Raw genomic sequence first — 14,518 nt, 5'->3', positions numbered from 1 at the left:
AGTTATAAGTTAACGAGTTAAGCACCTCGAAAAACTACATTATTACAGCTCGTTCAGCGAATTACGGACACTGGAATAGGACAAACTTCCTCCATGTGACTGTTCGCTATGTCGAATAGTTTGACCAATCACAGAGCAGCAGTCCCAGTGTAAACGTCACGGACTCTCACAGAAGTTAGGAAATATACTATATGAAACCGCTTACAGCTGTATAAACGCAACCGAATTGAAGTTTAAATACAAAATTGGTCATGACGAAGGACATTTTTGACATGGTTGAGTAGATAAAATTAAAAAAATCAAGCTTCACGTCCTCACGTCCAAAACGGAGGATTGTGAAGTCGGTACTGAAATTTAGGTGATCTTTAGTTTTTCGGAGGCCTTTGAACGCGCCTTTTGTTTCGTGTTATTGTCTGATGATGCAGTTAGCTAGCTAGCTAGCAACTGTAAACTGTGAATCGGTCCAAGGTGCCCCAAATCAAATGTATTTTTTGAAGATATAAACCTCAAATATAATCAACCAAAGCGCTGAAATAATGAGAAGAGTCACGCTATTTGTTAACGGGACGTCCAAAAATGGCAAGGTGAGTAATAACACCGTAAGGAAGGTAACGTTATATTCAGTGATATAAACGGGCATTGAGTAATTCATAGAGGTTAGCTGAATTATAGCAATGTTTACATCAAGGAAACGCTGTTCTCTGAAGTTAACATTATTTGTTTAGGCTAAATTGCCAAATAAATGATTGAATAATATCCATTCAAGCCTACTTTTCCAACAAACTGTCATTTCAATTTTGTCTTTAGGTTGTAGCTGTGTACGGGACCCTGTCAGACCTCCTTTCTGTAGCAAGCAATAAGTTAGGAATCAAAGCCTCTTCTCTTTACAATGGAAAGGGTGGTCTCATTGACGACATAGCCCTGATTAGGTATGCAAAGTGTTGCTGTAAATGATATGACAGATTTGGCTAAAATAACGTTGTTCTTTTTTATACATCTAACAGGGATGACGATGTGCTGTACGTGTCTGAAGGAGATCCTTACATTGGTGAGTCGTTTTTACCATACAGTCGTGCAGAGGCTTTTCACACAATGTATCTCGTAATAAAATGTTGAATCCTCCATGTACCACCAGGCCTAGATCAAGATCAAATCAAGACTAAACCGGATCTATAAAAACATGATGTCTAAACTGGGTGTAAATCATGTGTCTATCAGAAGAAGAAAAACGGCTCATCTAAATGCTTTAGTAAAGCATAAATTAAATGGTTTCATTAAAGTCTAAAATTGCAGATGACCCTGAAGAAGCCCAAGCAACCGCATACTATAGTTTTATTTTATTTTATTTATTTATTTATTTATCAGGGACGATACAATCAACATAGTTACAATTAATATTTGCAGCTGATGCGATGCATGAAGAGCTTGTAGCTAGTGCTAGTTCGCAGCTCATGTCCCTGGTCGGGCCTTTCTACACAGTTTACAATAATAAAATACATAAATTAGGACCAGTGCGATAGTGTACCACTCGCTTAAATCCAATCTAATGAACAGTAATGTGCTCTGCTTTCAGACCCACAAAATGAACTCAAGCCCCCACAAGAGCTACAGGGGTCCCACACTGACTGGATAACCCTGAACATTGGAGGTCGGCTGTTTACTACAACTCGGTAAATGTTATTATGTGAAACATTTACTGTATCTTAGTGATTCTTGTATAACTAGTGTTGAATTTCAATGCTTTCTCTTTGTTAGGAGCACTTTGGTCAGCAAAGAGCCAGACAGTATGCTTGCTCGTATGTTCAGGGAGAAAGGTATATCATTTGATGTCTGTGAGTTTAAATACTGAAAACTGAAAGCTTGAGGTTCCGATTTTCTTTTCCCTTTTAAATTCAGATGTGTGGGGCAACAAGCAGGATGAGAATGGGGCTTATTTAATCGACCGCAGCCCTGAGTACTTTGAACCCATTCTCAACTACCTGAGGCATGGGCAGCTCATCATCAATGAAGGGATTAATATCAGAGGTCGGTCGGTTTCCTTTAAAACTTAAGCTAAATCTGGTGTTAAATTAACCATTGTTGAAATCAATTTGGTTTTCCAGGTGTACTTGAAGAGGCTCGCTTTTTTGGGATTGAGCAACTTGCTGAACAACTTGACATGGCAGTTAAGGTTTGTTCTGAGGGGCGTGGCTATTTTTGTAAGTCTGTTGTTATTTTATCATTTGCTTACAACATCATTTTGTGTCTAAACCAGAGCTCTCAACCAGCCGATGACCACTCCCCGATTTCCCGAAAGGAGTTTGTTCGTTTTCTTTTGTCAACACCGACAAAGTCCGAGCTTCGTTGCCAGGTACAAGGCGACCACTTACCATTACAATCCTTGTTTTCACCAAGACTGACAATTTTTTTTTTCCCGTAGGGTCTTAATTTTAGTGGTGCTGATTTATCTCGTCTTGATTTGCGCTACATCAATTTCAAGATGGCCAACCTTAGCCGCTGCAATCTGTCGCATGCTAATTTATGCTGTTCCAACCTGGAAAGAGCGGATCTTTCTGGTGCCAACCTGGATGTATGTCAAGAACCTCCCACAAATATTGCTGATTACATATAGATTTTGTGTCAATGTGTTTTATCTATTCTAAGGGTACAAATTTACAAGGGGTGAAGATGCTGTGTTCCAATGCTGAAGGGGCCTCTCTCAAAGGATGTAATTTTGAAGATCCATCTGGGCTGAAGGCCAACCTGGAGGGTAATACTTTTTCTTTGTCCGAAGGGTGTGACATTCAGACCGTTTTCTGTTGACTTTCGACAAATACAGTCAAATTATCAACATCCCACTAGTTTAGCAAGACAAAATGTGTGAGCTAAATAGTGACTGGTTAGGGGTTGGTTTGTACAGTAGCAGGATATTTATAAGTTAATGTCTTTTTATTAGGTGCCAATCTGAAAGGTGTGGATATGGAAGGAAGCCAGATGACTGGGATTAACCTGCGTGTGGCCACTCTGAAAAATGCAAAGCTGAAGAACTGTAACCTGCGGGGAGCCACTTTAGCGGGCACCGACCTCGAGGTGAGGTTTTTTTTTTTTTTGGTGTTGTTTAAGAAGCATTTACGGAGTCAAGCTGACCCAGGGACGGCTTTGAACGGCCAAGAGGAAGTTCTACTTTAAAGCCTTTTAACAGCTGGCTGAAAACGTAATTTATCTGATAATTAATACATTTTTTGTTGCATTTTTCCCCCTGAAATTATCACAACTGTTTAAAAAGCTGTGTATAAAAAGTGTATAAAAGGATACACTCAGTCATAGTAATTTGAAACTTTATTCTTCGTGTCTCTTTACTTTTTGAGAAAATTACATGTTCTAGGTTTTGTTTGTTTGATTATACTTCATTGTCCCCGTAGGAAATTTGAAATTTACAGACTAACTATTATGGAAAGTTTTCTTTTGCCTTTCTTTATCTATGCCTCTTTCTGTTCAGGGTTTTAATTGATAAGTGAGATAATAGACATCACAAAAATGTCAAACCGAAACCAGGTCCTTCTGTTTGTTTCTGTTAGTCTTACGTGCACTTTAGGCTTGTAACATTGTCAGTGATAGGAATGGGTTACTTAGGAGACTATGGGGGTCATTTACTACTACATTGCATTATATCCTTTAAATATCAGATTAGGGCCCTAATATTGTAACACAGGCCATTTAAAATTATACATTTGGTGCTACATGTCCACAAAGGGCTATATGATCTTTTCCAGCTTGTACCCCCACTATTATTTAGCATTTGTCTTGATAAATGACCCGGTATGTGTACAAACGTGAACTTAAAATGCATGTCAGGTTTATGATGACTTTACCTAATGTGTGTGTTGCAGAACTGCGATTTATCCGGCTGCGACTTACAGGAGGCAAACCTCAGAGGCTCCAACGTGAAAGGAGCCATCTTTGAAGAAATGCTGACACCGCTGCACATGTCCCAGAGCGTCAGATAACTCCACAGAAGTGCATTGTTCTATCCGCTTGTGTCCTCCACTCTTTCCTAAATCCTGTCTCCCTTAATGTGTTACGAGTACAGACTATTTGTGACTTTCCCTGGCAGTTCATCTGCGTCATAGCTTTAAATATCTTGCACTAGCGTCAATGCAGGGTTGTTCATCATATGTGTAGTATGTGTTAAGGATAGGAACTTAAAGCTGCATGCCTCAAAATGAAATAATCCTAAATGTATCTGTACATGTATATGGGTCCAATCCATTTACAACGTATGTGTTTATCTGTGCTTATCACCTCATGTCGTCTTATGGGAGTCATACCGATTATCTGGGAAGTAGCTTTACTTAATGCTGCTGCAGCTGGCTTTATTAAAATAGCCATGCACATTAGCGTGTGTAACATAAATTTGCTGGAAACGCATTTTGAAAAAGTAATGCAAGACAAAGCCATACAATAATAGCACAGTCTAAATGGCTAGCAGTGCTTTGAGTGCACCGCGCGGGCTAAACTAAAACTAAACTTGGGTATGCAATACAATTTACACTTTGGTTTTCACGTTTTGTTTCCTGAAATCTTAAAAGCTTTTTTTTTTTTGGTGAATCTACCTCTCTACGGTAATTTGTGGTAAGTGATTTGCAGTTGCATGCTTCTGTGGCGCTGCTTCTTGTGGTAGTTAACTCTATGTGACTTGTTAATCTGTAACTGCGTCGACGGGCGCACCGTTGAGGAAATATGTCTTATTGTCAGCGTAAACTTGCCTGGAGACAAACTGTGTATAGTCATGTATTACTTGGATTTCCTTATGACCTGTTTGCACAAGTTTATGTTGTATCGTGTTTCCGCCAAATTAATTACTTTGGCGTTTGTTCTCTTTATATGTACTTTAAATCCAGAGCTTCCAAAATGTTCCAAAAATCTTTTATGAGAAACGACCAATGATGTCAGATTTTAAGAGGAAACAATCTTTTGCTTGTTGCATGTGTGAATTGCGCTCAAGCTTAACGCTGCTCAAATGCAATACTATTAAGTGTAATAATAGTAGGTACTGAGGCTGTGGGAGTGAACGATTAAGGCAATCATGTGTGTCTGTAACCTTGAGCTGGACGTGTGTCTGAGAGCAGTTATTTATTGTAGAACGCAAAAGGAGCAAAAGGTTTTGTTTTGTTTGGGTGCGGCGGCATCCTCCCTCTATGATGATTGCACTTGACCATGGAAATATGTTTCCATTAGAGACTGTTATAAATAAAGTGCTATTCAGAAGATAACTTTGTCATGTGTTTTTGTTGTAAATCTTGTGTCTGTGTAAATATTAGCCTTCGTGACCAGATTACAAAGTCTGTCCTGGATAGCAAAATGGAGGTTCTCAGCAGGAAGCCAATGAATGGGGCTTAATCCTCTTTTTTTTGTGAACACCACCTGCAGTTAAGATTTGACCATAAAAACCAAGGAAACGCAGAGGTGCAAGTCAGAAAAGCGCCTCATCTTCACACAAGGTAATCTGACGAATAGAGCAATTTTGATTGTTACTCTTTTTTGTTGTATGGTAATAAATGTGTCTTTTCTACCTAGAATGACTTGGAAATCGCCAGCTCTGAAGCTGTTGGTGTTGGGTGTGATCACTGCTCAAGTTTGGAGCCAGCACTGGTCGTTCGGTCTGAGTCCCGGAGGAAAGAGGGAACTGGATGGACTCTCGCACACTCTGAGTAACGTAGGCATTCATTCAGCAGGTTATGTCTATGTTATGTCTCAATATGGACACCAGGCATCAGTTTTTGCTTCTAGAAACATGTTCCTGTTTTTATGCGCACTGTATTAAAATTAAAGGGACATTTCAGGATTTTTGACATAGGGCCTCATTTCCTAGTTATCCAGAGTGTTGCTGATTTCTGGAGATATTGCAGTTCTTATATTTGAAGAGCTTCGTGGCGCTCGGCTAGTGCAAGGCTAGCGCATTTGTATGGTATCAGCTAGCCTGCGTTAAAAACAGTCTGACCCGCTCCACAGAGCACCTGAGGCAAATCACTTATGACGCTAGACTAACCATATAAATGTCTGTGTCGATAGAGTAATTTTAACCATTTTGCATTTAAAAGAACTTATATTTGAGCAGCATCAGCTTCGTGGTTGTATAAGCTACGCAGCGGCGGAGTGATTTGCTAGTAAATAGTCCCTCAAAATGCGATCATTCATGTGATGCAAGGTCAGTTTTATTCCAAAAAATATTCTATCGACACAAACATTTATATGGTTAGTCTGGCGTTATAAGTGATTTGCCTCAGGTGCACTGTGGAGCGGGTCAGACTGTTTTTAATGCAGGCTAGCTGATACCATAGAAATGCACTAAACTCTTCAAATAAAAGAACTGCATGAATTACAAAAAAAAAATATCTCCAGAAATCAGCAACACTTACTGGATAACAAGGAAATGAGGCCCTATGTCAAAAATTCTGAAATATCCCTTTAAGTCCTATTTGGTCATTTGTTGTCGGCTGAATTTAGAAGAACATGTCACAGCTTTTTGCAGAACTAGATCTGCCCTGGTAATTTTCCAAGTTTGCTCATTGCCCTTTGATGGACCGTTGTGCCGATCTCATCTTATGCACCAGCAGATTTCCCTCTTTCACAGACTGTTCCGACAATAATTAGAGCAATGAGTCATTGTCGCCTTGGAAATTAAAAACCTTGGAAATTAAATAGGGCAGTTTCTGAATATTGTGGCCATCCATCTCGACTGTTGTAACTGGTGTGTCGTCATAAGAGGCGGGTAGAACCAACATTTGCTTAACTAAATGCACTTTACATTTGGAAGTGACTGCACGTATTGCTCTCACATTTGGCCATTCTTTCCAACGTGATAGTGTTTTCTTTGGAGGTTCTTTTGCATTATTATTATATATTTTAGCTTACTAGAGTAATCATTTTGGTCCTAGCTTTTCAACGTCAGTTATTTTAGCTGCTCTGCCCCATTGTCATCGTTGTGCTGTGTGGTCCCGCAGATTATTGAGCGGTTCCAGCCGGTGGACACTCCCTGCAGTGCGGTGGGCTGTGAAGAGCAGCTGGCCAAAATGCACAGGCTCAAAAGTTTTCTTGTAAGAGTTTTGCTTCTTTTCCAAATTTGTTGAAAAATATACAGAATATAATTGAGTATTTGTCGACTTCCTCTCTCAGGACGATATAGCAGACACGGACGATGGACATCGAGCATTTGAAAAGTGATCAGTTCAGTCACTGTTTATAACATTGTTGTTGTCAATAAAAAATGAAATTAGCTGTCTGAGTCCTGATATGTTTTTTTTTGTCTCATATTAAAGAAAGTAAGTAAGAAAGTCTTTTTATTTAATTTTTTTAAGCTTCTGACAGGAAGTGACATAGATAAAGGTAAAGTTCCATATCAGTTTGACTCATTTCCCATGCGGCATCTCTGGAATCGCCATATATGGTCATGTTTGAAAACAGTGAAGGGGGAAAACAATTTTTTCTCTAACTTTCTCTAATTATTCACAGAGAATGCTGATAATGCTTCATGTTAGCATCGTGCTAATACTAACGACTGCTGTTTCTTTTTTTTCACTTCTACTGAACAATCTGAGAAAATATCCATATGGGCCCGATTTACTTAACATGGTCGGCACGGCAACAGTTTAAAATTGTTTTCCTTCATCTATGTCACTTCCTGTCGGTGTCCAATAAGGAAGTGAAACCATAAACATCACAAAAATGGCCAAACTAAAGAAAGCTGGGGACAATCTTTAGCAAAATCTTAAATATAATCATGTTTACTATGTTTTAGTAAAAAAAATTGTGCCTAATGTGTCATATGCACTTTAAGGGGGAGACAGACAAACTCCTTTTCTTAAATTTTCAATGGTCTCTATAAACTTTCACAAAAAAAAGAAAAACAAAACTAATCTTCACAAAAACATTTTTAATTGTTGCACTGACTCAATGTTTCTCCATGGATTTATTTGGGAAATTGTAATATCAAGAGCCATTTTCTCAAAATGCAACATCGCCACATAAGTACAGACTTCAGATTTCCCATTTTTTTGGACTGAACAATATTTTGAAGCCTTTTTTTTTTAGAGGTATTTTGTTATATCTAATTCCTAGCCTGATTTATTGAGTTTTTAATTAAAAAAGAAAAAAAAAGGAGAAATTTAAATGTTTACAGATTGTTCAACTGATAAACAGTTTACTTTAAAACAACAACACAAAAGATATACAACATATCCTCTGAAAAAGTCTGTAACTATTCTATCAAAATCTATACATTTAAACCTGGCTCTATTATTCAGATTTTGTGGTAAAAATATGGAGCATCAATAAAGTTTTCAATATTGACCAAAAAGGAACTGACTCATCTTTTATGACACTTCCCTTTTTAATATTGAGGGGATTTCTTTTTACTGAGCTGAATATTACTGGGATGCCCCTCTCCTATGAGATATATAGCCTAATAATAGACTTGGCGTGATGTCGTGACTGTTACCTGTCATTATAACGATGAGGGAAAGTCCCTCCTGTGGGACTCCTTTATCTCTGCTCCTCTTCCTCTGCACTGAGCTAACTTTACATATATCTGTCCTTTCTATCTTCCAAACATCCTCCTCGTGCTTCATTCTCCCTGACATTAATCTCCACTCGCCGCTCTCCTACAGGTACAAATAGATCCACGGGTGTAAATACATCGCTGCTGTCCTTCGCCTGTTCGTGTCCTCTACATCCTCTCCTCGTCCCGTTCCTCCCCATTTGTCTTGTTTTCCATCTCACCTGTACTTTTATAACACATTCACAATAGACATGGTTTCATTCAAGAGCACTTTTGATTAACTAGCTACTTTTTAACCCAAATGACTGGAATATGTAGAGCTAGACTAAGTCAATATACAAGACAAGTCAATATACATATGAGGATGTGCAAAAGTTCCATAGTTTAAAGACGTCAGTGGTTTTGAGTGAGTGAGTGAGTGAGTGAGTGAGTGAGTGAGTGAGTGAGTGAGTGAGTGAGTGAGTGAGTGAGTGAGTGAGTGAGTGAGTGAGTGAGTGAGTGAGTGAGTGAGTGAGCGTACTTCTGCCCCAAGGCCTGAAAGCTCCCGTCCATGGCCAGCAGAGGGCACTGTGGAACAGGCATAAATCATTCCTCTTGAACTTGTCAAGTAGAATCGGCGACTTTAGGCTGAATTGATACTGGTTTGTTTCTGATGATCGGAGTAAACCTGCTGGACATGTTCTGTCCTCTGTCATTTATAATGTTTGCTTTCAATGAGGATCTGCGCTTGTTCAATGTATTACTGTGTACCCAGCACCTCAGAGCGATCTCCTATGGATTATAAAAGTGCGTATTAATGGTTGACTAAGCAGCATGCTGTTCATTTGAGCGGGCGGTGTGTTTGCCAATAGACTGCAGAGACTGCACAACAAATCGAAGTGCATTCATCATCACGGACTGACAGCACAGCGATACAACGGCCTGTAATAACCTGCGGTGCAACATACGAGCTGTGACAACCTTATGTTCAGTGTGTTTCTAAACAAGTTGAAGCTGTCATCCGGCCCGGGGTCTATCATCCTTCCGCGGAGTTTGAGTCTTGCATACTCTTATTGAAATGACTGGCGTCATAAGGGTTCAGTGGCCTATTTTTCTTCAGAGACAGCTCAATGCTTTGATAAGAGGTGTAAAAACCATACGAAACATTAGACAAATAAGGCATATAGACCTACGCCCAAGATCATGTTTCAATTCAGTGAATCTTTGGCTGTATAGGCCTGAGAATATGAAGGTTTTAACGCCTCATGCAGGGGGCATGTTTAGCCAAAAGATCATTCACTGAGAACAAATATCCTTCTCCAATTCAATTATTTAGGTCATGAGGCTCAGATAAGTAATTTCGTGATCATAAAGTAATTTACATGGCTGGTGTCAAGGATGACAATAACTATTTAACATTACAATGATTATTATGATTATTATTGTGATTATTATTACTACTATTTAGGCCCGAGCGGCCTGCCGTCGCAAGGGCCTATTGTAATCGTAATCACAGCGCAGTGCGCGCAGCGCACTGAACCTAAGTGCGCGGAGCGCACAAAAACAGCGCGAAGCGCTGTCCCCATGTCAACCGTAAACTCACCGTGTAAAACAGTGACAGCCCACACCGGAGGTGTGGGCCCTTTATACTTATTATTGCATTAAAATGAATGGGGGTATATAGTGTGAATGGGGGTATATAGTGGATGACGAGCGCGAAGCGCTCGTCATCCACCCAGGACCCCCACGGGTGCGTGCGGTTCGTTGAAAGCTTTCCAAAAATGTATATTATGATATCGTCGCGAAAGCGACGATATTGTTTTTGTAAAAAATATTATTATTATTCTTTCTTTCTTCTTCTTCTGCTCTTTGAGCAGGAATTTGACCCCCTGAACATTGTCGAAAACTCACCAAACTTTGCCCAAAATTCAGGTCCGGTGAAAAATTAATTTAAATGTGTGTTTCATATTGGGGGGAAAAAAAATGGCGCGACAGCGCCACCTACAAAAATCAAAATACATTGCGCCAATGGGGGAGGGGCCGAAGTAAACTTTGTCGTAGAGCGACGAGATTCGGTCCAGACATTCGTCATGTGACGACAAAAAAAAAATATTATTGTGGCCACGCCCCCTGACAAACCGGAAGTCCGCCATTTTGACAGGAAGTCCTGAGAATGCTGAGTCAGCGTTTTCGCTGACGTCGCATTTTAACGAACTCCTCCTAGGGCGTTTCACCAAATGAGCTCAAAATCGCTCCAGCTCATCTCCAGATGTGGGGCATCAAAAGTTATCCAAATTTTTTGGCTAAGTTTTATGGTTCGTTTGCGGCGAAGCCGCAATCTTTCCGAAGTATTTTGCGATTCATCAAAAACTAAAAATCGCTCCCATTCGCACAAACAAACTCCGATTAAAAATCGGAAATATACATTTTGTTGACCTTTCACCCCTGGACGCAACAAATGTGGAAAAAGTGCCATTGGGCGCGATAGCGCCCCCTCCAGGTGCAGAAGAAAAAATGCATTATGGGAAAAAAATTAGTTTGTCGGAAATGGATGAAATTCGGTACAAAAATAGTTGATGGCGTCCCGATCCAAAAAGCCAATGACACCCATATCGTATTTTGTACGGTGTTGCCATGGTGACCCCCGGGGCCCCCCATGTTATCCAATGGGGCTGACACATACATCTCACATTATACAACATTACAGCGCGTTAGCGCCCCCTGTCAGGAGCTTGTGGACAGTGGTCATGGAAATACGGCCCGTTAGGGTCATCTGATGCCAGTTGTGAAATTAAAAAGATTACGGGCGCGCTAGCGCCCTCTGCAGGCTTGAGCCATTGCTTACATGGAGAGGCTAAAAATGTAGCTCTGATGTTTACTGACAAAGATTAATGGCACATCAGGGCAATAAAATGCAGTGTGGCGCCCTTGGTACGGTTACATAGACGCGGCAATAGAGGCGCTAAAGGAGGCACGGCCCGCGAGGGCCGTTCGATGCCGCTTGCGGCTTTAATTAGGCCCGAGCGGCCTGCCGTCGCAAGGGCCTATTGTAATCGCAATCACAGCGCAGTGCGCGCAGCGCACTGAACCTAAGTGCGCGGAGCGCACAAAAACAGCGCGAAGCGCTGTCCCCATGTCAACCGTAAACTCACCATGTAAAACAGTGACAGCCCACACCGGAGGTGTGGGGCCTTTATACTTATTATTGCATTAAAATGAATGGGGGTATATAGTGTGAATGGGGGTATAAAGTGGATGACGAGCGCGAAGCGCTCGTCATCCACCCAGGAACCCCACGGGTGCGTGCGGATCGTTGAAAGCTTTCCAAAAATGTATAATATGATATCGTCGCGAAAGCGACTATATTGTTTTTCTCGGAAATATTATTAGGCCCGAGCGGCCTGCCGTCGCAAGGGCCTATTGTAATCGCAATCACAGCGCAGTGCGCGCAGCGCACTGAACCTAAGTGCGCGGAGCGCACAAAAACAGCGCGAAGCGCTGTCCCCATGTCAACCGTAAACTCACCGTGTAAAACAGTGACAGCCCACACCGAAGGTGTGGGCCCTTTATACTTATTATTGCATTAAAATGAATGGGGGTATATAGTGTGATTGGGGGTATATAGTGGATGACGAGCGCGAAGCGCTCGTGATCCACCCAGGAACCCCACGGGTGCGTGCGGATCGTTGAAAGCTTTCCAAAAATGTATAATATAACATTGTCGCGAAAGCGACTATATTGTTTTTCTCGGAAATATTATTAGGCCCGAGCGGCCTGCCGTCGCAAGGGCCTATTGTAATCGCAATCACGATCGCAGCGCAGTGCGCGCAGCGCACTGAACCTAAGTGCGCGGAGCGCACAAAAACAGCGCGAAGCGCTGTCCCCATGTCAACCGTAAACTCACCGTGTAAAACAGTGAAGCCCACACCGAAGGTGTGGGGCCTTTATACTTATTATTGCATTAAAATGAATGGGGGTATATAGTGTGAATGGGGGTATATAGTGGATGACGAGCGCGAAGCGCTCGTCATCCACCCAGGAACCCCACGGGTGCGTGCGGATCGTTGAAAGCTTTCCAAAAATGTATAATATGATATCGTCGCGAAAGCGACGATATTGTTTTTCTCGGAAATATTATTAGGCCCGAGCGGCCTGCCGTCGCAAGGGCCTATTGTAATCGCAATCACAGCGCAGTGCGCGCAGCGCACTGAACCTAAGTGCGCGGAGCGCACAAAAACAGCGCGAAGCGCTGTCCCCATGTCAACCGTAAACTCACCATGTAAAACAGTGACAGCCCACACCGGAGGTGTGGGCCCTTTATACTTATTATTGCTTTAAAATGAATGGGGGTATATAGTGTGAATGGGGGTATATAGTGGATGACGAGCGCGAAGCGCTCGTCATCCACCCAGGAACCCCACGGGTGCGTGCGGATCGTTGAAAGCTTTCCAAAAATGTATAATATAATATCGTCGCGAAAGCGACTATATTGTTTTTCTCGGAAATATTATTAGGCCCGAGCGGCCTGCCGTCGCAAGGGCCTATTGTAATCGCAATCACAGCGCAGTGCGCGCAGCGCACTGAACCTAAGTGCGCGGAGCGCACAAAAACAGCGCGAAGCGCTGTCCCCATGTCAACCGTAGACTCACCATGTAAAACAGTGACAGCCCACACCGGAGGTGTGGGCCCTTTATACTTATTATTGCATTAAAATGAATGGGGGTATATAGTGTGAATGGGGGTATATAGTGGATGACGAGCGCGAAGCGCTCGTCATCCACCCAGGAACCCCACGGGTGCGTGCGGATCGTTGAAAGCTTTCCAAAAATGTATAATATAACATTGTCGCGAAAGCGACTATATTGTTTTTCTCGGAAATATTATTATTAGGCCCGAGCGGCCTGCCGTCGCAAGGGCCTATTGTAATCGCAATCACAGCGCAGTGCGCGCAGCGCACTGAACCTAAGTGCGCGGAGCGCACAAAAACAGCGCAAAGCGCTGTCCCCATGTCAACCGTAAACTCACCGTGTAAAACAGTGAAGCCCACACCGGAGGTGTGGGCCCTTTATACTTATTATTGCATTAAAATGAATGGGGGTAAATAGTGTGAATGGGGGGTATATAGTGGATGACGAGCGCGAAGCGCTCGTCATCCACCCAGGAGTCCCACGGATGCGTGCGGATTGTTGAAAGCTTTCCAAAAATGTATAATATGACATCGTCGCGAAAGCGACGATATTGTTTTTGTAAAAAATATTATTAGGCCCGAGCGGCCTGCCGTCGCAAGGGCCTATTGTAATCGCAATCACAGCGCAGTGCGCGCAGCGCACTGAACCTAAGTGCGCGGAGCGCACAAAAACAGCGCAAAGCGCTGTCCCCATGTCAACCGTAAACTCACCATGTAAAACAGTGACAGCCCACACCAGAGGTGTGGGGCCTTTATACTTATTATTGCATTAAAATGACTGGGGGTATATAGTGTGAATGGGGGTATATAGTGGATGACGAGCGCGAAGCGCTCGTCATCCACCCAGGAGCCCCAGGAGCCCCACGGATGCGTTCGGATCGTTGAAAGCTTTCCAAAAATGTATAATATGACATCGTCGCGAAAGCGACGATATTGTTTTTCTCGGAAATATTATTAGGCCCGAGCGGCCTGCCGTCGCAAGGGCCTATTGTAATCGTAATCACAGCGCAGTGCGCGCAGCGCACTGAACCTAAGTGCGCGGAGCGCACAAAAACAGCGCGAAGCGCTGTCCCCATGTCAACCGTAAACTCACCGTGTAAAACAGTGACAGCCCACACCAGAGGTGTGGGCCCTTTATACTTATTATTGCATTAAAATGAATGGGGGTATATAGTGTGAATGGGGGTATATAGTGGATGACGAGCGCGAAGCGCTCGTCATCCACCCAGGACCCCCACGGGTGCGTGCGGTTCGTTGAAAGCTTTCCAAAAATGTATATTATGATATCGTCGCGAAAGCGACGATATTGTTTTTGT

General features: G+C 42.3%; 2 protein-coding genes across 2 annotated transcripts; both read left to right on the top strand.

Annotated features, from left to right (window-relative positions):
- The first annotated feature begins 418 nt into the window (after window positions 1-418).
- On the top strand, window positions 419-4,553 carry kctd9a (potassium channel tetramerization domain containing 9a). Its single transcript, XM_079575865.1, has 12 exons — window positions 419-584; window positions 808-929; window positions 1,005-1,048; window positions 1,574-1,670; window positions 1,756-1,814; window positions 1,897-2,025; window positions 2,103-2,170; window positions 2,255-2,350; window positions 2,420-2,569; window positions 2,644-2,749; window positions 2,936-3,069; window positions 3,870-4,553. Exons 1-12 carry the CDS (start codon window positions 537-539, stop codon window positions 3,984-3,986), a joined length of 1,170 nt encoding a protein of 389 aa, XP_079431991.1. The 5' UTR covers window positions 419-536; the 3' UTR covers window positions 3,987-4,553.
- An 850-nt stretch (window positions 4,554-5,403) lies between these two features.
- Window positions 5,404-7,257, top strand: LOC306969589 (progonadoliberin-1-like). The gene is made up of 4 exons (XM_079565252.1): window positions 5,404-5,480; window positions 5,557-5,695; window positions 6,984-7,076; window positions 7,156-7,257. Exons 2-4 carry the CDS (start codon window positions 5,558-5,560, stop codon window positions 7,201-7,203), a joined length of 279 nt encoding a protein of 92 aa, XP_079421378.1. The 5' UTR covers window positions 5,404-5,480; window position 5,557; the 3' UTR covers window positions 7,204-7,257.
- Window positions 7,258-14,518: the final 7,261 nt, after the last annotated feature.

Source organism: Gobius niger (genome assembly GCF_951799975.1).
Source record: "Gobius niger genome assembly, chromosome: 1".
Lineage (NCBI taxonomy): Eukaryota > Metazoa > Chordata > Actinopteri > Gobiiformes > Gobiidae > Gobius > Gobius niger.
This window is presented reverse-complemented; position numbering and strand designations above follow the sequence as displayed.